The sequence below is a fragment of the Esox lucius genome, chromosome 14 (genome assembly GCF_011004845.1).
Source record: "Esox lucius isolate fEsoLuc1 chromosome 14, fEsoLuc1.pri, whole genome shotgun sequence".
Lineage (NCBI taxonomy): Eukaryota > Metazoa > Chordata > Actinopteri > Esociformes > Esocidae > Esox > Esox lucius.
In genome coordinates, this window is record NC_047582.1 from 28,804,639 (window position 1) to 28,830,319 (window position 25,681).

The 25,681-nt window shown below is 44.4% G+C and overlaps 1 protein-coding gene across 1 annotated transcript in view; it reads left to right on the plus strand.

Moving 5' to 3' along the window:
* The window catches only part of si:dkey-220k22.1 (multiple epidermal growth factor-like domains protein 9), a 63,465-nt gene that overhangs the window by 19,969 nt on the left and 17,815 nt on the right, over positions 1-25,681 (plus strand). Inside the window, exon 3 of the mRNA XM_010865502.5 lies at positions 21,225-21,364. Within this exon, the coding sequence (XP_010863804.1) occupies positions 21,225-21,364 (140 nt within the window). The remainder of the gene's footprint in view (positions 1-21,224; positions 21,365-25,681) is intronic.

Genomic DNA, 25,681 nt, shown 5'->3' on the forward strand with positions numbered 1-25,681 from the left:
GTTGGGTATCAGGAGTCTTGGTAATTAGCCTTTCTGTAATATCTGAAATGATTGGATTTTCTCTGTTGTGGTTAATCAAGGGGGCAGGGGATTGGTGAAATTGCTTCAAACATGATTGCATTTTAGAATGTTGCCCTGACAGTTGCACAGTAATTAACAAACAGTAACAGTCAAAAGCCTATTCTTGACAGCTGAATTCCAAAACATGTTAGTAGGTATTAACAGCCTATCATCAACTGTAGATGGTAGAAACAAGTATTTCCCATCTAGGATTATGTCAAATAGGGGCAGGATAGGCCACTGCTGGGCAACTGTAACTCCACCCACACACACACACACACACCGTTGACACGTCACACCTTAAGTGTCCTCCCAAATCCTAGTTGGAGGGTTGACAACAGGGAATAATGAGCTAGCTCTGTGGATGCAAAGAACAAAGAGCTCGTTGGACAATGTTTTGAAGTCATTGTTAACTGTATTTGCTGTTCCTAGGCCTCATTTATAAACGCTACGTACATTTCATCATACATAGTATCTTCTTGGTAATTGTCTGAGTATACTGTGCACTCAAATAGCATATGCGGCTTTTATAAACTTAGCGCCAAACCAGCCATGACAGTGTAAATCAGACTGGTTGTGAAACTCAACACGCACGGGAGCACATTGTAACACATACTCAGTAAAACAACCTGGATTCCCCTTTAATCATGATAATGCCCTATTTAATGTGAATCTATTGCAATCAGGCCAAGGCACTTGCTAATTCAATGACAAATGTAGTTCGTCACGTCTGTATAGGTGTGGGCGGAATGTTTTCATACTAAGCCTATTAATAGCAAGTAGCTGTTGGCACATTCTCCAGCTGATTGTATATTTAAAGAAATGCAAACTTAGGCTAAATGCCCATAAATGTTGTCCGGGAGGCTACATAAAAGAATGCAGCTCCAGCTTAAGCTCATCACACATGCCTACTTCAAAGTAAAAGATTAACAATCATTTTCAAAATGTACATTCTAGAGGTTGAACAGAGATTTCTCTTCTCGCTATATATCTACAAATGGCTGCATAGCCTACTTTGTGGTTTAGTCATTTTTCATGAATTACGGTCTCATCACATCTGCCGTAACAAAATAGCCCGCTACTCACTTTCCCATTTGGAACACAATTGATATTATGTACAAAATATTTCCGCTGCTAGCCAGATGGTCTGAAGTTTGCCGGGAGTTGAGAAATTAGCTGTCCTTACAATTATTTAAAATATATAAAATATTTATTACATAAACTGGCATATGCAAATTATGTATGTTTTGTGCATATGCAATTTAAAGGGTCTGCATGATGGAGATGGTATTAACGAAATCAACATTTGTAAAAAAACATTGACATTAACTGCCCTATTTTATTGTCTTTATGAAACACCTTACTGATTCAGGTGTGTCATTATCTGTCTCTTTGTCTTTCCTTCCTGATTCTCTGGAAGACGCACTGTTTTGTGTCTGTTCTGTGTTAAATATATCAACCGTGGTAGTGAAACAAACCCCCCGTCTCTGACCCACATTAGTCTATCTCACTTGGTGTTTCCAGAAGTGGGGGGGGTCTGTGTGGTGGGGGACAGGGAGTGTGGCAGTGATGGAACGTGGAACAACAAGGAACAAAGCTTTGGCATTTGCCCTTTTTATAATGGATTTAATTATTGTATTTAATTGGATGTATCTGCTGTCAACGTCTGGTGTTGCAGTCATTTTTCCTTTCAAGAAAGGCTAAAAAGATATTTGGTCTCTCTGGCTTCTCATCTTGTTTTTAAGTGGCGCTAAAAAGCCTTCTTGGGAGAATGGCAAAAACTATTTTGATTTAAAAAATTCACATAAAATCTTGGCTACAGTTTTCCAAAAGTTATGTGGGAGAATATGAGTCCAAGAGTAAGAAGATTATATGGTCTGATGTGACAAAAATATAACTTTTTGGCCTTAGGCTTGCACCAAACATAGCATATAGCATTAACACTGCACATTATCCTGAGAACACACACCACTGGTGTGAATCATGGTGGTGGCAGCATCATGCTAAGGGGGAGCTTCTCTTAGTAATGGCTTGGAAAGCTTCTGGAAAGCTAAGGTCAGAGCCTAGTCTCGATTTAATAATATGTAGAAAGTGTTTATATTGCTGTTTAGCATTCAGCTTGATTGTGTTAGAGCGATTTTGCAAACAGGAATAGTTTAACATTTCTATATCGAGATGTGCAAAGTTGGAGACTTACACAAATTGGCTCATGGCTGTAATTGCTGTCAAAGGTGCTCCTGCCAAATAATGGCTAAAAGGGTGAATAATTAATCAACAATAAATCAGTTTTAATTTCATGTTGTAACACAACATGTGGAAGAGTCCAAGGAAGTGGTGGCTTTTGAGAGGCAATGTATCCATATGTCGGTGCTTGTTCACGCTTCCCTGTTTTGATCGTAGTAATGCCTGCTGTCATAATTATACTGAAAATGCCCTTGTGTTGCAGCAGTGACAATCTCAAGGCCTTGACTGTTGTGGGACCCCAAGCCCATAGTATTACCATAGAAATCAATGCTCCCCCCTTTGAAACAGGCCACTGTTGCTAACTGTCCTGCTCTGTGTCTTCCCTTTGCTTTTAGTATGACTTAGATGCCTCATTCACCGACCCTAAAACGAAGGCACTTCATTGCTCGTTGGCTACACAGTCTTTTCCTTCTAGTTTCCTACTAAAGTGGTGGGGAGTTTTTGAGGAGTAGAGAATACATAATGCAAGCCCTAGAGTCGACTGGTGAATGAACAGTTCTTGGGTTTCTGTTGGCAGAGGGCCAAATTCAACATGCACAAGGCATACTGTTAACCTAAATGAGAGGTCGTTCTGAACAAACATATGTTAAGAGTCGGAGATCGGCCCCCGGCAGGACGGCAGCCGCTTTCTGCTGCTGCTTTGAACTCTAGACTTGCTTAGGAGGATGGAGTAAAGGTCAAGTGGAAAGGTCAACTGTTAATATTGAAGAGGTCATGATCCATCTGCCTAATTTTTTCAGTTTCACTATTTTACGTTTTTTAGTTCTACCATACATTGTTAGTTAAACTTTACCTCCCCTGGGAACTGTCTCCGTCCATTTGATATTTCTTAAATTGTTTTGCCCCCCTTCTCTAGAACGGTCTTTGATATTATTCCAGGTAGCTAAAAGTTGAACGTGTTTACAGCACATTGTTAAAAAGAGATGCATTTTAGAAGCCAGAAGAAAGACAGTTTTCCTATACGGACCAGTCAATGCAGAAGAATTTCAACTGGCCCACACTGTTAAAATGGAATGGTGGATAATTTAGCTGTTTATGGTAGATGGATATCATGTGGAATTGTGTATATTTTTAGGTTTAGGATCCCTGACCCTATGGTTATGTTATTGATAGGAAATACTAGAGCGTTTTTTACTCTGCCTAAGGATAATCAAAGTGTGCATGTGTGGGCTTGTCCTTGCAACTGAGCTAGCATAGGCATATAGGGAATGCTATAGTTGTGACTCACTCCTCATCTGTTCCCAGTTGGTGGCAAATTAATTCCAGGTGATTCCAACATCTTTCTCCGCTGCCAAGGTTTTTTCACCAGGAATCTCCTGATTTCTGTGACCTTTTCCTGGTTGCTCACTTCCTGCTCTCCGATGTAATATTTACACTGAAATTCAAACGGAAATTACAGGGTAGTAGGTGGTCTCCTTCTCAAATGTCACCCTCTTTGCCCTCCCTGCTAGATGGAAACATCTGTAAAGAAAATAACCTAAATAGTATTTTCCAGTATTGCAATTTTGAAATGGAGCCGTGCATCAGCAGGTTTCTTCTTCTCATGTCAGTCATTGCAGACCTCAGAGGGATATTTATAACTTATCGGGGAAATGTCCGGGTCAACTACTAGCATGTGTCAGCTAACTTTCAGTGATGGTATGGTTGCCGGAGTGAAAACGTTTAGGAAACACTGCCTTAACGTACCCCTTATCCTTGTGCCTGCCTACTTAAAGGTATATCTCCTTAAGGGTGAGGGTGTGGTCTTCTTTATTAGCTCGTAGTGGAGTGGAGTACAACAGTCCATTGTGTACCCTTTCCTGGGTAATTCTTTTGACATGTTCCTTCGTCACCGGTTCTTCGGGGTGTTTCCCTCGGCCTGGCATTAACATCTTGATCAGAATGCTATATATACAGGAGAGGTTACTTTGTATCCCGAGATGTGAAATATCTTGGATGTTATTACCTCATGTGACAGCCTCTCTGGGGCCCATCACTGTGTCAAGGCCAGGCCCAGTCAGACACTTCCCATCTGTGGTACTTCCAAGTGGCTGTAAAGGAGATTGGGGATGAGCAGTGACACCCTAATCAGTTTTTCCTCAGGGAGCAGCAGCCCTAGGCAACTGTTGTTTGGCCTAGAAATTGAATTAGACTGAGTTTGCACTTGCAGAATGTGTACTTATTGAAGAAACAAAAAAAAATTCTGAGAAATAGGTCCCCGCATTTTTTTTGGCAGGTGCCCACTAGGGAAAATGCGATTTCCGGCTCAGTGGTTTGGTTTAGGAAAGAACTTCCAATTGGGCTCACTGTTAGATTGCTACATTATGGGCAGGTTTTGCAGACACTGATTAAGCCTAGTCTAGGACAAAAAACTCAGTTGAGCTTGTTTATTTATTTTTTTGTCTTGGACTGGGCTTAATATGTGTCTGTGAAACTAGGTTAGGTTAGGTTTAGGCATACAATTTAGGTTAAGTTCAGGGCTTGGGAAAAGGAAAGGGGGACTTCTTGGTCAGTGTTAGGCCCCTACGAGGATTGTAAAACCTGTGTGCGTGCGCGTGTGTGCGTGTGTGCGTGCGCGTGTGTGCGTGTGCGTGCGTGTCCGTGTGTGTGTGTGTGTGTCTGTGCGTGCCCGTCCGTCCTCTGGACTGTGTGAATGATTCCGACTGTGGCTCAGCAGAAGCAGACACGTAACGGATCCCTGTGTACATCTAGCAGAAGGTCCTGAGGAGAGGCAACACGCTGGCGTCATGCCACGTTTTCTGGCACCTACATGCCCTCTGTCGTGGCACACAAAAAACAACGGGTGTGTCCTTGAACAGACCCTCCTCTTCCACGGTGTTTTAATTAAAGGCCCACTGTCATTAGTCAGCTGTGACGATGGCGGGCACCTCCCTCTCCTGTAGTAATGTGGGAGATGGATGGTATGGAGGGGACATGGGGCTGTATCCTTCTGCTCTCCTCCACTGTATTGTTGGTGTCATCAGAGGGGCAGAATGATCCACACACTTTAAATCTGTATGTAATGGGGCTCGATCAACACCTGTCGGATCTCCGAAACACACAAGGCAGTGAGCAAAGGTCTTCTGTCCAGCTTCTCTCGCTGTCCTACTGAAAATATTTGCGTTGCCTTCACCTTGTAGCATGTTTAATAGTGGAACACGCTACATTGCTGACAATGGCTCGAGCTCCCCTCTTTTTTTTTTTTTTTTTTTTTTGTTGCTTTGTTTGCTATTCCCAGCTGCCTCCCTCCTTCCGTCTTTCCCTCCACTCTGCGGATGGGGGGGGGGGGGGTGAACATGCGGAGTCTGTAAGTCTGTGGGTTTCGCTTTTATCAGGTCAGCAAACTGCGTGGCGGCCTTGTTGCGGCTCTCGGTCAGCAGCTGCTCAAGGTCTCTGATAAGAGTTCATCGGTTGATTTGTCCAGTGGGGCGGGGCGATGGGGGAGGGGCATTTGTTGAGTGCCAAGGAGGAGCTCCATTTGTGACCTAGGGGCAGGGCTTTTTTGTTGTGGGTGTCTAGGGAAGTCGGGGAGGAGGTGGTGAAAGCCTCTGATACCTCTGTTACTCTTCACTGTCTGTTGTCGGCCACATGCAAAGAAATTATGCTCTGAATTTGGCTTTGGGAGTCGTTAGAACAATGCTCTGTTATGTAACATTTGGTTGTTTTGCTACTTACGCTGAGTATGTTATCTCTTCCTTGAGGTGCCAGATATACAGTGTGGACATACTGTACTACGCTCTTGAGAAAAGAGATGCACGTTGTGTGGGGTTTGTGGGTTTGCTTGGTGGCACCGCAGCAGTTGGTGGCTTTCAAAACCTCCAATGCTGCTTCATGCCCCATCCAGCCTCATACATGTGAGACCGGGGGATTTGAACTGGCAACCTTCCGTTCTGTTTTTAGCCTCCCTCCTAACTGCTGACCCCAGGTCAGTTGGATTGAGTGTAGTTCACCATGACGCCGGGATCCCTGGGAATGGCAGTCCACACGTACTGTGGACTCCACTACATAAATTGTGGACTATAACTGCAAACGTTGTCTCTGAAATACATTGTGTTTGTGTGCTGGCCACCTCTAGCTGTGGGCTGAGTAGCTGCTACAGCAGACTATTCCTGCTGACCGCAGTACTGGGCCAGCAGACTTGCTTATAGCGCTAGAGGAAATTCCATTGAGGGAGAAAACCAACTTGAATTCCGCCTCCTGGTCATGGAGACAGAGGGGGGGAGTCTCTGAGTAAAAACAGGGAATTTCGGTGCCTCAGGAATATTTACCGACTGGGTCGTCCTTTAGACACAGTCGGATGAGCCAAATTCCGTCCTTCCCCTTTTACCACGAGGTATCAAAATGTCCACATCCTATCGCACCGTTTCGTTCAGTCTTTTGTCAGACTCTGTAATTATCTTTCAGACTTGGTTCAGCTGGCTGCGATTGTTCTGCTGCTGAACAGATGAATGTTCTCGCTCTGATTGTGGTAATCAGCTAATCAGCCCTAAACTGTGTCACTGCATTAGCCTGGTCTGATGTCACCGCTATTGTGTGTGTGTCTGTGTCTGTGTGTCTGTGTGTGTGTGTGTGTATATCTGTGTATCTGTGTGTCTGTGTGTCTGTGTGTGTGTGTGTGTGTGTGTGACAAAGCTCTGAGGAGTCCATTCATCTCTGTTAGTGAGGTAATGTTGTGGAATATCCTCCCCTTGCAGAACAGCACCAGTATTGTGGAGCCTCACAGGCTAAGGCCTGGGCCAGTGCCTTGGGATGAGTGGGTCTGGGGGAATTTGATGAAGTCTTTTCATTAGGCTTTGACCGCAAAGGGGACAAAGGGAGGTCTGACGACATTAGTCAATATTTGACCTCCAAGGACTGCTTTTTTTTTTTTTTTTTCTGAACAAGAATTTGCCGAGGAGGTTTGGGAATTAACAAGGACCTCATGTTACAATATTATGGCAATACCGAGAGGTCAACCTGATATGTATTGCAATTACCACAATTTTATGGAGATAGACATACATAGATTAGATATAGAGATTGAGATTGAGATGTAAATAGTGATTTGAGTGTACATTTATTGTATTCGATTATCCAAACATTTTACGCATCATATGTCTGCTGTAGAGCAGTGAGTGAACGAGTGTTTCTGGGTTCCGTTAGCATCCCCATTAGCGACTCCTCTTCCTGGGATTCACACTACATAAAACACAACATGCCATAATGCAGGACGTGACCGGACGTGTACAGAACAAATACAGAACTACATTTAAAGTGAAGGAAAACATGTTTGCACTACTGAGACGATTGTTTTGTCTGTGCAGACCGTGGGGATGAGATGTTCCATTGACTGATTGTACACCGCGTAACATTCAGATTTGACTCAGGCCACACCGTTGCTCTTATTTCTGGACATAATAGCCTACGTATGTGGGAGTTTGAGTTTTGGCGCCGGTACGGCCGACCAGTACGTGCCAGCTTGGCTGTGCATTGTAGACGCTGGGGAGGTTTCTTCTGGAAAAGGCCAATGTTGAATTGTCCAAGCCAGCACAATACAGCTTAGGTTGACATAGCACTGTGAAAAATGCTGTGTCTCTGGGAGTGTGGGAATAACTAACCTGTTAAATTGATAGCAGTTTAACCCATTGGGCCCATGGCTCTCAACTTAATTTTTTGCTTACTGCGTTCGTACCTTTATGATTTAAAGGCCAGTGGTTTGAGTGGTGAAAATCTTTGATCGGTATCTTCATTAGAGAATAATGAGCTGCTTCAACGGTTCAAAGGATGTCTTTAATTAGCGCATTCTGTTTAGATTTTTAACAGTTCCTTCCTCTCTTATGGCTTTGTCATACGAATGATCATGGTTCCCCCGCTACTTAGTTTCACAGTTCAGAAAGCGTTTTCATGAGTCAAAAGCCCAGGGAACATGGGAGGGACGCTGAAGTCAAGGGGAGGAATTTCCCCAGATACAGGCAGGCGCTGCAACCTCTAAACACTGCTGGTGTATTCACAACCAAATATGTTATGGTTAAGGCTGCATGAAATGGGATTTAAATATTCTATTATTCGAATGGTTTTGTGACTGGACCCGGTGGTTTACCTCTAAAGACCTCCCGTGAATGTCCAGGGTTGACTAGTTTTAAAGGAATTATTGGCTTGAAAGTGACACTTGGCTTCGTTAAAATCAGTTGTTAGCTCACTAGACTGTCAGACTTGTGTCTGTGAACTGGTTTGCCTTGCATGCCATTTTACTCTGAGCCCTTCTGTTAATATTGTCAAACAATGAGGCTGTTACTCAATATTTATCCCTGTGTTTATTTCAAAACCATATCCAGGAGAGGGAGGCAATCAGGCAGGATAGAAAATTGAGAAATGGCGTGTGAAACTGACTGATGCTTTTCAGACGTTTTTCTAAGTAGCCGTTCTTCACTCCATATTTGAATAGTTTCTGTTTGTTTTGAGTAGGATGGCATTTTAGCCAGCACGGTCCAAATGTCTGCCTGTTTGTTTTACCAAATTGTCTGAATTGAAATCAAATTAACCTCGTTGCTAAATTCCACTTCCTGTGAACCTAACTCTAACGCTGCCACTCGAAGAACAAGTCACTGTTCCTTTTTTAAAAGGGGAACCGTCGTAGCCTGCTGGTTAGAGGGGAAAAACAAACATCCATTCTGTGAAGGAGAATAAGAAAGCGCAAAGTGGGAGCTTAGATGTGGGTTTAATGGGGAGGGGGTATAATGGAGACGGGCGGTGGTCAGAAATGATGGAATGATGTTCTCCCCCCTAAAAAATAAATAAAAGGGGGAGAAAATAAAGCTGTGTTCAGTTTTCGATTGGGGGAAGATGAAAGAAGGTGACACAAAGGGCACGCTGAAGTGGACAACAGACCAGCGCACTGTTTCTGCCTGGGGAGGAAAGGCTCGGCACAGTCTTTACTCACAGGCTGAGCAGCGGGGCCTCTCATATGGGGGGGGGGGGGGGGGCAACTGTCACACTCTCAATATTGCAGCTTCCCGTCACGGCTGCTAATCGTGTCAACTAGAACGTCATTATGGCCAGATGAAGGATGTCAAAATCCGCCTGCGGGGGCTACTTACAGTGAGGCTCATGGGGGGGGGGCTCCATGTTGCACCTCTATTCAGTCTGTCTGTGTCCCTTGCTGTGCCATGACAATGGCTAGAGAGCCATGGTGATTCAGACACGTTTCACTGTGAAGCCTAGTGACTACAGCTAATTAGTCCTGTGCTTCTGTTAATGTAGAGAAACGGTCAAGCCTACAGTTTTAAACCAAGGATATAGAAAAAAGGACAAAAATAAGTGGTATGCATGCAGGGAGACAATTTCAAGTATTAACAGAGTGGAAACCGAGTTGAAACACATACAAAGAGGCAATTGACCAGTCTTCATTCCAGTTTGGTTTGGGTTGGTCTTAAAATTATCCTCTGTTAGGGATTTAGTGGTTGAATGGTTGTTAATACTTTTCTATCCCATAAATAAATCCAATAAACCTGAGGGGATTGAGATTGTATACATTTTTTTTTTATTTACCTTTTGTTTAGACAGTAATCAGATTAAGGCTGGATATTGCTCTGAAATGGATGTTCCCATGTTTGCGTAGATTTTATTTGTTAAGTGGTCTGGCTGGTCGGCAATGCCATTTCAGTGGCGTTGATATAACTACTGATTATGAAGGATGTGAGATTTAAGGAAAAGATGGTCTAAGCCCCAATCTTGGAGTTCAGACCTCACCAAAGCAACGTTTCAAGGCAGTGGGAATGGCATTCATGACTTCAGAGATGTGTGTGTGTGTGTGTGTGTGTGTGTGGGATGTCATTTGGGATTATTTTTCCATAAGGAAACTCTTAGTCATCCGTCCAAACATATACGTCAAATATAAGGCGATCCTGTGGAGCATTGCTCTCTATTGAAAATATTTTTTAAATGGCTTGAAATGTAAATATTCTCTTGAAGTTGGAGGTATTTGCGGTGGCCAGATTTGTCCTCCCAGATGCGGGCCAATGTTAAGTGCCTCAGCGGCTTATCCCGCCTGGCAGTTCTGATAAATGGCTTGGATCAGGCACACACGGTGACTTCCAACCTGGATTCAAGTACTATTGGAAATTATTTCAAATATTTAATCCGTGCTTTATTGAGTTTGTCTGATTTAATAGAACGAATGGAATAGTCGAAGATGTGAAAGCCTCTCTTAAATTGGCATTCCTGGTAGGCTAAAGCATATGCTTAAAGTATTTGAAAGATTTTAAATAGTATTTGTACGCAAATTTGCCTGATACTTAACCTCTACTGGCAATGTGTGTGATTTGCAATTCAAAGCAGGGCATTGAATGTATTCTCAGGTAAATTAAACATGAGGGGGTATATCGGTGGGCGCTTCAGGGATGTTATAAGTAGCAGATTTATTTAAAAAAATTCAGTTGTCAAAAACCAAATATGTATATCAGTCTATTGCTGTAAAATGGATAGTAGCGTTTGTTGTAGTTGGGATCTTGGTTGTGTTGGTGGACATTTTGCATATGGTACCTTTAGACTAAAACAAATCCTGCTAATCCTGACTACTATCGAAATGAACACAAAACTCAAACTTGGTCTTGTGAAGTTTCAGCGAGAAGGTTGGCGGTGTTTAATCACCTGTGTCCCGGCAGTGGATGGCCTGTGCTGGGTGTGTTGTGGCTGCTGGACACGATCCAAGCCTGCTGCCAACAGCTCTGTGTGTTCCACGGGCAACCCGTTCTATGCCGCGCGCACACACTTCCAAGGACACACTTCAGTATGAATATACACTCACCTAAAGGATTATTAGGAACACCTGTTCAATTTCTCATTAATGCAATTATCTAATCAACCAATCACATGGCAGTTGCTTCAATGCATTTAGGGGTGTGGTCCTGGTCAAGACAATCTCCTGAACTCCAAACTGGATGTCAGAATGGGAAAGAAAGGTGATTTAAGCAATTTTGAGCGTGGCATAGTTGTTGGTGCCAGACGGGCCGGTCTGAGTATTTCACAATCTGCTCAGTTACTGGGATTTTCACGCACAACCATTTCTAGGGTTTACAAAGAATGGTGTGAAAAGGGAAAAACATCCAGTATGCGGCAGTCCTGTGGGCGAAAATGCCTTGTTGATGCTAGAGGTCAGAGGAGAATGGGCCGACTGATTCAAGCTGATAGAAGAGCAACTTTGACTGAAATAACCACTCGTTACAACCGAGGTATGCAGCAAAGCATTTGTGAAGCCACAACACGCACAACCTTGAGGTGGATGGGCTACAACAGCAGAAGACCCCACCGGGTACCACTCATCTCCACTACAAATAGGAAAAAGAGGCTACAATTTGCACGAGCTCACCAAAATTGGACAGTTGAAGACTGGAAAAATGTTGCCTGGTCTGATGAGTCTCGATTTCTGTTGAGACATTCAGATGCTAGAGTCAGAATTTGGCGTAAACGGAATGAGAACATGGATCCATCATGCCTTGTTACCACTGTGCAGGCTGGTGGTGGTGGTGTAATGGTGTGGGGGATGTTTTCTTGGCACACTTTAGGCCCCTTAGTGCCAATTGGGCATTGTTTAAATGCCACGGCCTACCTGAGCATTGTTTCTGACCATGTCCATCCCTTTATGACCACCATGTACCCATCCACTGATGGCTACTTTCAACAGGATAATGCACCATGTCACAAAGCTTGAATCATTTCAAATTGGTTTCTTGAACATGACAATGAGTTCACTGTACTGAAATGGCCCCCACAGTCACCAGATCCCAACCCAATAGAGCATCTTTGGGATGTGGTGGAACAGGAGCTTCATGCCCTGGTTGTGCATCCCACAAATCTCCATCAACTGCAAGATGCTATCCTATCAATATGGGCCAACATTTCTAAAGAATGCTTTCAGCACCTTGTTGAATCAATGCCACGTAGAATTAAGGCAGTTCTGAAGGCGAAAGGGGGTCAAACACAGTATTAGTATGGTGTTCCTAATAATCCTTTAGGTGAGTGTAGTTTGTAGGTGTCTGATTCTGCACATCCTGTGCAAAAAAACTCCACTCATCCCTGTCAGACACTCCATATCAGCCCCTTTCACACCAGAAACTGATCCCTGAGCAGGCCATTTCTCTTTGAAGTACCACAGACTCACAAGCCGGTCTCAAACGTTTCAATAAAATTCAGGTATAATGTATAGGATGCTTTGCCAGAGCGTAGTGGACACAAAAAGAGTTGGGGGCGAAAACTGAAGGGCTTATCTGAATTCTCTGGGCCTTTATGTTGGCTTCTCAAATAGAGAATATACTAAGTTATATTTGTATGTGACTCAGTTTGGTTTGTGTACGTTGTGGGCCTGCTATATTTATCCTCCTGAAAAGTGACTATATACACAGCACATGTTTAGCTAACACTTATTATGATTTCCAACTCCCAGTTGCACCACAGTGTGTACTAGGTCAACATGTATTGCTACCAGTGGCTCCAGACTGGTTTTGGCTTTCAAAACTTAAGTTTTGCAAATAGTGGCTACAAGCCGGCAAGCAACGATGGTGGGGGATTTCTTCGATCTCCCCCGCTGCCCTGAGTGCACGTTCTGGTGCAGTGGGTCGAATTCGACCTAATGCATTTCCTTCTCTGGTCTTCATCCCTTTCCTGTATAATAAGGTATAAAATGCCAAAATGTATAAAAATGTATTTAAAAAAAGCTTTTTGTGTAGCTGTTGACTGTCCTTAGAACAAGGTGCACCTGTGTAATGATCATGAACTAGAACAAGGTGCACCCGTGTAATGATCATGAACTAGAACAAGGTGCACCCGTGTAATGATCATGAACTAGAACAAGGTGCACCCGTGTAATGATCATGAACTAGAACAAGGTGCACCCGTGTAATGATCATGAACTAGAACAAGGTGCACCCGTGTAATGATCATGAACTAGAACAAGGTGCACCCGTGTAATGATCATGAACTAGAACAAGGTGCACCCGTGTAATGATCATGCTTTTTTTGTTAATAAGACAACGAATTTGAGGCAAATTGTCTTACGGTGTTTGTTTCCATTTTCGGGTGTCTTTTATTTCGGCATCATGAAACATGGGACCAACACTTTAAATAGAAAACGATTTCATTTTCAATCATTTTGTAAATGACCCCACAAAGGGACACTGGCATTTCCCCCCTCGCTGCCTTCATTCTCCGTTAACGGGGGACCCGATCAATAAGTCCGCGTTAATGTCTCTCTGGCACCCACCGGGCCACGTCTCCACTCATCCCCATGTCCTGCCCCTCAACCCCCGTACTCCTGTCTGAGGCCCTGACAAACCTCAGCCCCTCGGCCACTCTGGCTAATGGAAACCAACTGGCACCGCTCAATACGTCAGCCATACGTCAAGTTCATCCCCATCCAGTGTGCCGCTGTTACAGCAACTGTCCCGGAAGCCGCCGGCCACCCCAGACACTCGGCTACGTCTGCAGTGGCCGGTTGGAGAGCAAGTCTTCCTGTCTGCTACCGAATGCAGTGTCAATTATGCAGTCCAGTGGATCTGGGGGTGTACATTTCAGTAGTGGGACGAGCATTTATTCCCCCCCTTCCCCCCCGCCTGCTGACAGACTACTTTTGTGTTCTTTCACCGAAGCTCTGCTGCGTTGGTGAATATGCTGTTAACATTTAAAGGCCAAAACCCTTAGCCTTTCTGGGTCACATGGTTTGTTACAAAGCCCCTCTTGTTCAGATTCATGCCGCTGGATTGGAAATAATGTTTCCTGGACAAATCTGTTTTTCATTGTCATAGTCTTGCAGCCTTGCGTATTACCTGTTTGAATCATATTTCTTAGAAAATGACTGGTAGAGAAGAGCTGTCTCAGGTATGTTATTCCCCTGGTGGCCTTCAATATGTGGGCATCTCCTTTCTCTGTTTGACTCCTGGTGCTGTGGGTTTGCAAGACCTGATGTGAATAATGAAAAGAACCGGCCCGTATCCTTTTACTCCTGGATACTTTCAGTCCTCTGCTTTCAAAGCAGTCCATTTAATTTCAGGGTTGTCCGATTCCTGTCCAAGTGAGTAGGTTGGTTACGTGCCAGCTGCTTGTCCGCTCCTTGGACATCAATCATTAGTTATACCTCACTGTGTCTGTGGCTGGTGTAGAGGCTCCTGGCGTCGTTGAACACACTTGAATACATTCTTCATGAGAGAGGATGTTTCTGACAGCTTTCATCAATAATGCAGGGACAAACAGCGTAATTATTCTCATATCATAGCAAATACATACTTTCATTGTCTTACTCTTGAAACCTCAGTGAATTTTTGATGAGTGGGTGAGGAAGAAAAAAATAGGGCCATTTTATCTTCACGGCGTTCATTTGGCCGTCAAGACTGTAGAAAAGGACCAACTACCAGTGCCTGTCATAAGGTAAATTGCCATGAATGCTTTATAACTATCATGTTAAAATTGCACATCTGATGCCGAACAGATTGCTCCGTAAGCCTCTCAGCTCTTGGACCACCGTGGTGATAATAATAAAACACATATGGAGAGCTGGGAGTTACGTCAGATTTATCTCCTATGGCGGTGATCACGAAGTGGGAGGCGGCTTTGTAAGTCATCCCTTTGTCTGTCCAATCTGCTCCTCCAGCTTTATTAACGAAAACACATTGCTGGACATTGGCCACATCACCCACGTGTGTGTGTGTGTGTGTATATATATATGTATGTATGTATATGTATTTGTGTCCGTTGCTGAATCTGAAGATACAGTTTCTCCCGGTACCTGCCCCCCCCCACCCCCCCATCCCCACCCTGGGTGCTGGTCACACCGTTGTTACCATGGAAACCATAACCCCCATTGCGTCTGTGGGGATAGGATGGAGTGAGTTGTGGCTCTGCCGGTTTTTTGGGGGGATTATGCCCGAGATGCATTAAAATGCGGTGTGCCCCCACCACCTCCTTTCCCCACCACATTGCAATGAGGTATCTTGCGGGGCAATATTGCGCGCCAGCTAAGGCCTGTGTGGGTGTCGGAACTGGAACATTATCCTCCACCGTTGGCTACTTCTCATCTGTTTACATAATCACCGCAACACACATTATCCTCCACCGCTGGCTACTTCACACCTGTTTACATTATCACCGCGATGCGCATTATCCTCCACCGTTGGCTACTTCACATCTGTTTACATTATTACCGCGACACACATTATCCTCCACCGTTGGCTACTTCACACCTGTTTACATTATCACTGCGACACACATTATGCTCTGCCGCACACTTCCCCCTTATATCCCGGCTGCTCTCCATGTTTTACATGACCGAGAAAACACAGCAGCAGACCTGCACTAATAATCTGAGTGGCGAGCTGAACAAAACAGACTCCATGGATACCTAAAGGTATTTCAGCCCGAGTAACCCCAGGTCTATGAACTGCATGTGCCCGTGGCTAAAACGTCTGGAGGGGAGAGCCTGCAGTATTATAATCAGATGCTGGAGGCAAATGCAAGGTGGGGAAAATGTCTGTGGAAAACACGACACTTTATCTGCCAGTGTGGAGAGCCCTGCGCTGTACCTTCACAGAGTGATTATAAAACTGTCCATGTGTGCCGTCCCAGCCCATTAAGACGTTAGTTCTGTGACAGCCACCCACTTCTACCGGGCCAGAACATTGCACGTTGGCATCTTAATCCATCGTTACTAAAAAAAAAAACTCAGTCCTTTTCCTTCAATAGGAGGGTCTCTCTCCGCTCTAGGACACCTCATTCATAATTCATGATCCTTTTACTAATGCATTATCAGTCTCTACTGTGTGTGTGTGTGGTCTTTTATGCATGAGTCTGTAGTAGCGGAGCACACTTGTTGTCTAATGTGTGTTTGTCTGGTGAAGTGAGGGGGTAAATGTGGGGACAGGCTGTCTGGAGGCGGTTCATGTAGTCTGGTAGTCTGGAAACACACAGTCCCAGGAGGCTCGTCTGGCTCACTCTGAACTGTGACCCCAATCCTGGTCCTTCAGTACTTAAGCTGAGGGAAACCTTCTATCTCAATGGGTGGGTACCGCAGTAGATCAGGTACATATTCTGTATGTGAGGACAAGACAGAGACTAACCGTAATACAATTGCACTCCCGAGATTCGAGGTATTCAGTTATTACCCTACAATGTCAGGAGTACTGTTGTCCTACCTCATGTCTAATGGCACCCACCTGTCCCAGGTCTGGATTTGTCTTTACAGTGCAAAACAATTAAAGCTGCACTTTTCCTGTGAGAATGCACTTTTTTTTTTTAATGAACGTATATTAGATAGTGTGACATTTAGGCCATCAAACCAAATTATATCTGTCCAATAGCTGCCACGTCTGTGTAGTGCAACCTCTGGCAGGCCTTTTCCCCCGGCCTACCCTTTGATCAGGCCTACCCTTTGAAAGAAAGAGTGACACACAGGCTCCTAAAAGCTAACCTTTGTGTGTGTACATAATTGAAAGGCTTTTTCAATTATGTACACTCACCTAAAGGATTATTAGGAACACCTGTTCAATTTCTCATTAATGCAATTATCTAATCAACTAATCACATGGCAGTTGCTTCAATGCATTTAGGGGTGTGGTCCTGGTCAAGACAATCTCCTGAACTCCAAACTGAATGTCAGAATGGGAAAGAAAGGTGATTTAAGCAATTTTGAACGTGGCATGGTTGTTGGTGCCAGACGGGCCGGTCTGAGTATTTCACAATCTGCTGAGTTACTGGGATTTTCACGCACAACCATTTGGTGTGAAAAGGGAAAAACATCCAGTATGCGGCAGTCCTGTGGGCGAAAATGCCTTGTTGATGCTAGAGGTCAGAGGAGAATGGGCCGACTGATTCAATCTGATAGAAGAGCAACTTTGACTGAAATAACCACTCGTTACAACCGAGGTATGCAGCAAAGCATTTGTGAAGCCACAACACGCACAACCTTGAGGCGGATGGGCTACAACAGTACCCACCGGGTACCACTCATCTCCACTACAAATAGGAAAAAGAGGCTACAATTTGCACGAGCTCACCAAAATTGGACCGTTGAAGACTGGAAGAATGTTGCATGGTCTGATGAGTCTCGATTTCTGTTGTGACATTCAGATGGTAAAGTCAGAATTTGACGTAAACAAGAATGAGAACATGGATCCATCATGCCTTGTTACCACTGTGCAGGCTGGTGGTGGTGTAATGGTGTGGGTGATGTTATCTTGGCACACTTTAGGCCCCTTAGTGCCAATTGGGCATCGTTTAAATGCCATGGCCTACCTGAGCATTGTTTCTGACCATGTCCATCCCTTTATGACCACCATGTACCCATCCTCTGATGGCTACTTCCAGCAGGATAATGCACCATGTCACAAAGCTCGAATCATTTCAAATTGGTTTCTTGAACATGATAATGAGTTCACTGTACTGAAATGGCCCCCACAGTCACCAGATCTCAACCCAATAGAGCATCTTTGGGATGTGGTGGAAGAGGAGCTTCGTGCCCTGGATGTGCATCCCACAAATCTCCATCAACTGCAAGATGCTATCCTATCAATATGGGCCAACCTTTCTAAAGAATGCTTTCAGCACCTTGTTGAATCAATGCCACGTAGAATTAAGGCAGTTCTGAAGGCGAAAGAGGGTCATGTATGGTGTACAGTATTAGTATGGTGTTCCTAATAATCCTTTAGGTGAGTGTATATGGACTGAGGAGAATATTTTTAATGAAGAAATAGCATGTCCTTGATTTCTCAACCATTCTGGGTCATATTGTTTTATGATGAGCTGTATAATATTATTACTGGCCCATGTATGCAGTACATTACCAGTCATGGATTTTAAGTATTTACATTACCAATCCTAAGTGTCTACATTACCAGTCGTATATATCCTGAATGTTTGTATTACCAGTCCTAGGTCCTAACCGTCTACGTTACCAGTTATAGATTCTAAATGTCTACATTATCAGTCCTAGATCCTTAATGTCTACACAACCAGTCATAGATCCTAAATTCTGAATATCTGTAGTATAAGTCATACCTAAATTGCAGTACATCATTTCACATCAAGCAGATTATGAAATTACATTCTAAATGAATCCATCTGTAAAATGAAGAGGTAGCCTATGTTTTAAGAGCTTTGATGTACGGCTCACTTGACATTTGATTATGCATCAAAATTTAAAGCTACAGGTTTCATGAAGTTCCATTTCCCAAGTTGCATTGAAAGGGTTCATGGTTAATTTTGTTTTATTTGAATTATGTGACAGAAAGTTCTGCCAGTAGTTAAAAGGAGACCTGTCTGTTTTAATGTGATTCAAGCACACAGTGTTTTGGACATCAAAGCCCAACCAGGGTAACCAGGAATCCCATGTACTGCATTCTTGCTTAGCCTGAGAAATGGTGTTCCTGAGAAAATCAGAAAAATGACATTAAGCAAAAGATGCATAAATAAGCAATTAACAACAACCCTACGATCAGTTGAAATGTGTTTGAAACCAGTTATTCTCTAATAAATCTCAGAAGCTGCCTGTTTCTGAAATAATTCAAGTGCCCTCCCCCACCAGATCCAAAGAGCTTTAGAAATGCTCAGGGGAAAGAGGAAGTTTGGCCTCTTTGTGTTTCCGTCTTGCTACGTTGGAAGGGATCCTGTTGGAATGTCAGTGTTAAATGTTCTGTATCAACATGTTTCAGGTGTCGGCTGGTCTCGTCGAACCGGGATCATGCAGGTTACTTGGATTCTTGAAAATCAGCACAGCCATATTGACCCGCGCCCCATCTGCCCTCGGGCAGCGCTAAGCCCATTCGCAGCGCCCTTGAGTGGACCTCCTGACCGCCATGCCTCGACCATTACAGCCGGTTTGCGGTGGTGGGCGCGATGGAGGTGACGTGGTCCTCGACCAGCTTTGTTAACTCCTTCTGGGTGACTGTAGCGACTGTGACAGGGTGGTGGTCATTTCTCTTGGTCACCTTGGCAATGTTTAGGTTCTGCACAGATGCATTTCAAGCAGTTTGGCGGTGCTACACCGGCCCAGCAGGCTTGTGAGGGTTAACCTGTCATAAACATGGTGCACCGAGGGTTAACGTGTCATAAACATGGTGCACCGAGGGTTAACGTGTCATAAACATGGTGCACCGAGGGTTAATGTGTCATAAACATGGTGCGCCGAGGGTTAATGTGTCATAAACATGGTGCGCCGAGGGTTAACGTGTCATAAACATGGTGCACCGAGGGTTAATGTGTCATAAACATGGTGCACCGAGGGTTAACGTGTCATAAACATGGTGCACCGAGGGTTAACGTGTCATAAACATGGTGCGCCGAGGGTTAACGTGTCATAAACATGGTGCACCGAGGGTTAACGTGTCATAAACATGGTGCGCCGAGGGTTAACGTGTCATAAACATGGTGCGCCGAGGGTTAACGTGTCATAAACATGGTGCGCCGAGGGTTAACGTGTCATAAACATGGTGCACCGAGGGTTAACGTGTCATAAACATGGTGCACCGAGGGTTAATGTGTCATAAACATGGTGCACCGAGGGTTAATGTGTCATAAACATGGTGCACCGAGGGTTAACGGGTCATCCTGCACACATGGTTCACACCGCCAACGTGCGCTCTAAATGTGGTTAACATGTCATCCTGCACACATGGTTCACGCCGCCAACGTGCGCTCTAAATGTGGTTAACGTGTCATCCTGCACACATGGTTCACGCTGCCAGTGTGCGCTCTAAATGAGGTTAACGTGTCATCCTGCACACATGGTTCACGCCGCCAGCGTGCGCTCTAACTGAGGTTAACGTGTCATCCTGCACACATGGTTCACGCCGCCAGCGTGCGCTCTAACTGAGGGTTAACGTGTCATTTCCACTGTGATGTACAAAGAATGTGTTTAGTCTCTGGCAGTGAGGCATCTGTTTGTGTTGTGTTGTCTGTTAATTGTCCCTGCCACATTCTCTGCGTGTCTGGTTGTTCCAAAGGTCCAAGCTGACCTTTGGAAAACCATTGTACACACTTGTGGTTTTGCTTGGAGTTTGCCATTGAACAAGGACAGCATCTTCAATACCAATATACAGTTAGTTGCATTTTATTAGTTAGTCTCTTTACTCATTTTAACCGGCCTAGCTGACACTCTGGTCTTTCAAAATACTTATTTTAAATTGAGATATTTTTAAATGATTAAATACAGATTTCCAAGAATCCCTGATCCACAGCTCGTTTATCTATTGCCAAACACTGTTATGATCTACTGTGAAGCCAAAATGTGCCCAAACTTGAAATGTCAATTATTCAAATGATTAAAGTCCCTTCCAATTGTGTTTTATCGCCCCTCACCACTCAGCAATCATATAGTAGTATTTCCTGCTGCATATGCCTTCCAGTGAAAATGACCTACACTTACAGAATTACAATGGGAGTATAATTGTACTCCTAACACGTAATTAGAATTCAGTTCTAGGAAAAGTTTCACAGCTCAGGTCAGCTTTCTGCCCTCCATCCATTTCACTGTTGTGACAACACTGCCAGTGGCTGTTCTTTTATGGTAGGCCTAGGCATTTTGAGGTGTAATGAGGCCCAGGCATTTTGAGGCATTATGAGGCCCAGGCGTATTGAGACCCAGGCATAATGAGGCCTAGGCATTATGAGGCGCAGGCATTTTGAGGCGTAATGAGGCCCAGGCTTAATGAGGCCCAGGCATTTTGAGGCTTAATGAGGCCCAGGCATTTTGAGGCTTAATGAGGGCCTGGCATTTTGAGGCGTAATGAGGCCCAGGCTTAATGAGGCCCAAGCATTTTGAGGCTTAATGAGGGCCAGGCGTTATGAGGCCCAGGCATTTTGAGGCTTAATGAGGGCCAGGCATTTTGAGGCGTTATGAGGGCCAGGCGTTATGAGGCCCAGGGGTTATGAGGCCCAGGGGTTATGAGGCTGAGGTTTCACCAGCTGTCCGCTCTGTTTCACAGCTCCGGAGCGTGTGTGTGTAAGACGGGCGTGTACGGAGACAAGTGTGATGAGTGCCACCCGGGGTTCTTCCGCTTCAGCGACATGGGGTGCCAGCCGTGCCAGTGCAACAATCACTCCAGCTCCTGCCACCCACAATCAGGTGAGTCCCCTTCCTGGGTTCCAGTGTTGAGACAGGCGCCTGCTGTGGCCTGTACTCTATGCCACTGCAGAGGAGCCAGCCGTTCTCCGTGATGCAGAGAAATGCATTAAACAAAATAAAACCCGGGTGAATCAAACTCCACAGAAATATTTTCCTTGTAATCATATTTTTAACACGTCCCCAGCAGCGCTGTTTATGCAGTAAACAGGAAACGGCGTGTAGATTATTTGTTATGCAACAGTACAAAACAGCTGTATTGAATTTTCTCCTGTAGAGATTTTGTCCCATACTGCCTGCTGACAAGTGTTCTGGGAGTTGCAGTGGTTTGATTTTGTATTCGTCCAGCATGATATTGCTGATGCCTTGGAAGAAAGGATAGCAAAATAGGAAAATCCATTGGTTGTTAAAATGGGTTTTTGTCGAGCACAGGCAATGTAGCAGCGCCAATTCCACTAATGATGAAAATGCCAGTCATCACCCCACTGCAATCACTGTGATAAGCATTTTTGCTTGTTTCATTTCACTGCTCCATGGTTCACAGCTGGGCAGAATGGCAGGCTTAAGGATTTGCAGCATGATAAGTTAATTACACACTTTCTTTTCTACACACAGTAATTAGTCTGGAGAAGCTCAGTGAAAAATGTAAAATAAAAAACATGGGTAAGACTTAACTCAAGCGGGAGTATAGCGCACATGGCATCCATAATCCCACGCTGTGTACCCTGGGCTGGTGCAACGATCTGAACACTGCTCAACTCTGGGGCTTTTATGATTAGCGTTTTGCGAACTGTAAAATCAGAAGATTTTTATATCAACTTCAAATTCATGCATAGGGTATACTGACTGTTCATCTGCCATGATTTTATAACGCTACACACCCATTGAGTGTTCTGTGCCATCTCAAATTATTGGGGCAGTGAAGCACTTTCTTCTTTTGGCTGTGTAAATAAGTTCTTTGAGCTTATAGATTTTGTGTTACTCTGAGAGTTGTCTACCACTAGAAGCAGCATTACAATCAAATACCATTCTGGGTATGTGCACGTGAACTCAGGAAATAAAGAGGTTTGTGATTCTAATGGTTTTAGAGACCATTAGGTAAAGGTAAATTAATGCCATGGTGAGGAGACGAGCGTTCATGGTGAGGAGACGAGCATTCATGGTGAGGAGACAAATGTTCTTGGTGAGGAGACAAGGATTCCACAAGAGTTCATCTGGGAATGATACTGATGTTCAAAATCAGCCATTTCGTATAGTGGTTGAAATAATGATTGCGTAGTTATTTATTACAGCATTTGATAGTCTATTGTTCGGTCTCATGAGGTTATGGACTCATTACTCTGTCTTACAAACCCGATCTCATCTCTCTCAATCTCAAAGAAACTTTGGTTGTACCTCTATAGACATCCCAACCTGGAATACACGTCACGGTACTGTAAGCCCATTGGCTGATTACTGTCGGCCTTTGACTCAACGTGACTTCCTGTGTACGGATAAACAGATGTATTGTCGTAAACTGAACATTCACTTCACCACTAACCATTATACAGAAAGGAAAGTGTGGCCTACCTTGAAATGGCATTTCAAACACACATACACACAATGTGTTTCAGTGCTCAAATGCCAGAGTCATCAGTATTCTTCACTAGGTTTGCAAAATCCCATCCCAAAAATCAATTCTGGAGGATTCCTGGAAGTAGAGTTGGAAGTGTGGGGGGGGGGGGGGTCTCCGGAATGTCTTGGGAGAGGAAGACCAGAGGTGTTAAGACCACTCTACTCCCCAGGCCTCAGAATAGGGTGTGTTTTAAATACTTGTCTGTTCCCCTCTCAGCTCAACGGATCTAGGGCCTGTAACCTGGCCCCAGATCTGTTGCCGTTTCAGTTGGCCGAACGGCGCCATCACATTTGGGACCAGGCTTTCTGACCCCAGGTCAGCACAGCAGAACCCTGCGGTTAGCTGGTTCCGTTAGGAAACCCGGGGGCCCTTTTAATATAAGACAGGAACAGTGGGCCTAATGATCGATCTCTATCTTTGATCCGTGTCCTGAAGGGACGCCAGGGGGCCTGGCACAGGAAAAGCACAAGCAGGGGTGTCTGACAAGGGGGTTTGTGTCGATATACACAGCCCCTTTGATCCCTGCCTTCAAAGACGGACAGTAATAAAGGACATCTCTCCCTAGGGCCTCCCAAACACAGTTTACTGTATGGCTCAAGGTGTGTCAGAAATATCTAGTGCATGGGTCTTCAAATGTAATGTCATGGACCCCCAAATGATAACAAACGCTAGGCAAGGAACCCCTGGAAAGAAAAGCTGCTAATTATGTCCCTAAGATCTGCTTTTATCGTAAGGTAGAGAGAGAATAATGCAGTTTTAAAGCAAATCTCCTGCTACACTTATTTTTTTATTACAGTGAATGCACTCACTACTGTAAGCAGCTCTGGATAAGAGCATCTGCTGAATTACTTAAATGTAAGTTATGCTGAATTACTTAAATGGTTATGTTATTTTCATATGCTATCTGAACCGGGTTGGCTTTAGCCTTTTGGGCTTCTGAGGAAGTTATTGGGTTATGGGACCTTCTCACCTGCCGTCTATAATAATAACAACAACAACAATAATAATAATAGGTTTGTGGGCCCCTTGGATTTTGAGGACCCAGAGCATTTACCCTGCCTTGCTGGGTGATAAGCCCCTGACTACCACTAGAGTACAGGGCGGGACATGCGGTTTGCCTCATAATGAAAATGCTTAACTCTCGTTGGGGGTGGTTATAAAATCCAGGAAGATTATTTGTTTCAATTTATATTTAAGTCATTTAGCAGATTCTGTTATCAAGACGAATTTACAGTCGGGAGTGTATATATTATATGTACTCGTATTTTTACTGGTCCCCCTTGGGAATTGAATCCACAACCCTGGCATTGTAAGCGTCTGTAGGTAATTAAGAAAAACGACTTTACTGTGGATGAACTCCAACCGTGTACATCTTTTGTTCTCTATCACCACACGCAGTGACATTTGTGTACGTATGTAGGCCTGGGTACCAGAAACTGGTTCCAAATACTATTTGAAATCATTTAAAAATGCTCCTGTGCTGCTTGATTTAGCCTGCCTGTTGCAATGGAACCAATTAAAATGTCTCTTACGTGCACATCTCCTCCACCTGGCACAGCATCCAGGTGAAGAAAGAGTTGATTTAAAACAAACCCAAGCCCGGTAGACGCAGAGCTGGTGACTAGTTCCGCAGTGACTGACACAAAGAAAATACAGGATTTAGCTAAGGGGCTCCGTAGAGACCAATAAGCAAAACATTTCCAGAGCCAGCTGGTCAACTTGTGAATTTTAAATGAAGAGGGTTTTCTGTTGGGACTCATTCACTTTCAAAAAGCAAAATAAAAACAGAATCCTCCAACCTAGGCAGCATAGCGCTATCAGACTTGGACCTCTGCTGAGAGCTGTGGCCTTGTTGAGTAGCGTGAAATCATTTGGTTGTTGTCTGTTCAAATCAGTATAGCTGTCCACAATAAAGTCAGCCTGTCCATGAAGTAGCCAGGCAAGGCCATGAAGCAATCAGTTGTTGAAAACATCTATGTAGCAAGAGCGCGATTTGTCTCGTTGAACCATAAAAAAGATGGCCGATATATCGGTGCAGGCATACTAACACATTTTATTCATTGCTTTATTCAAATTGTACCCAATTGATAGTTGCAACCATGTCTCATGGTGGCCACGCTCCCACGGCGGGTCCAGGACAGGCGAATATCTGGAACGTGTCGTCATGCAGCTTATCGAACCGCCTGATCAACCAGGTAGTCCGCCAAACCAACCTGACAAGAGAAAACACTTTTCTTTCTGTCAGCCTCAGTCAGCTTGTAGGTTTCCAGTGGTCGTCTAGGGCGCGTTTAGTGCAGAGAATGTTTGAGGACTGAATTTGGAGGGAAAAGGTTACTGTATGGACGCTGCCATTGGGGGGCACCCATCTTCATTAGCTCACGATCGGTCTTGTGATCGTGGCACCAGCCGGATCATCGTGTGCGAGAGATCGTCAGGTGGGTGATGTCCCGCAGGCAGGTGTAATCACACGTCTGACCACATTTGGCGAGATTCTTCGTCTGTGTTCCAGAGATTAGTCAGTGAATTATGCTGAAATTGACTGCATTGACAGTGAGAAGGCCTCAGTGGCGCTGATCCGGCTGGAACGGGAGCTATAAGGGCACGGATACAGAAATTAGATTTTTCTCCATCTCTATGCTAATGAGCCGCGTAATACCTTACCCGCCCCGCTCCCCCCCTAACCCAAAAGGTGCGGAGCCAATATG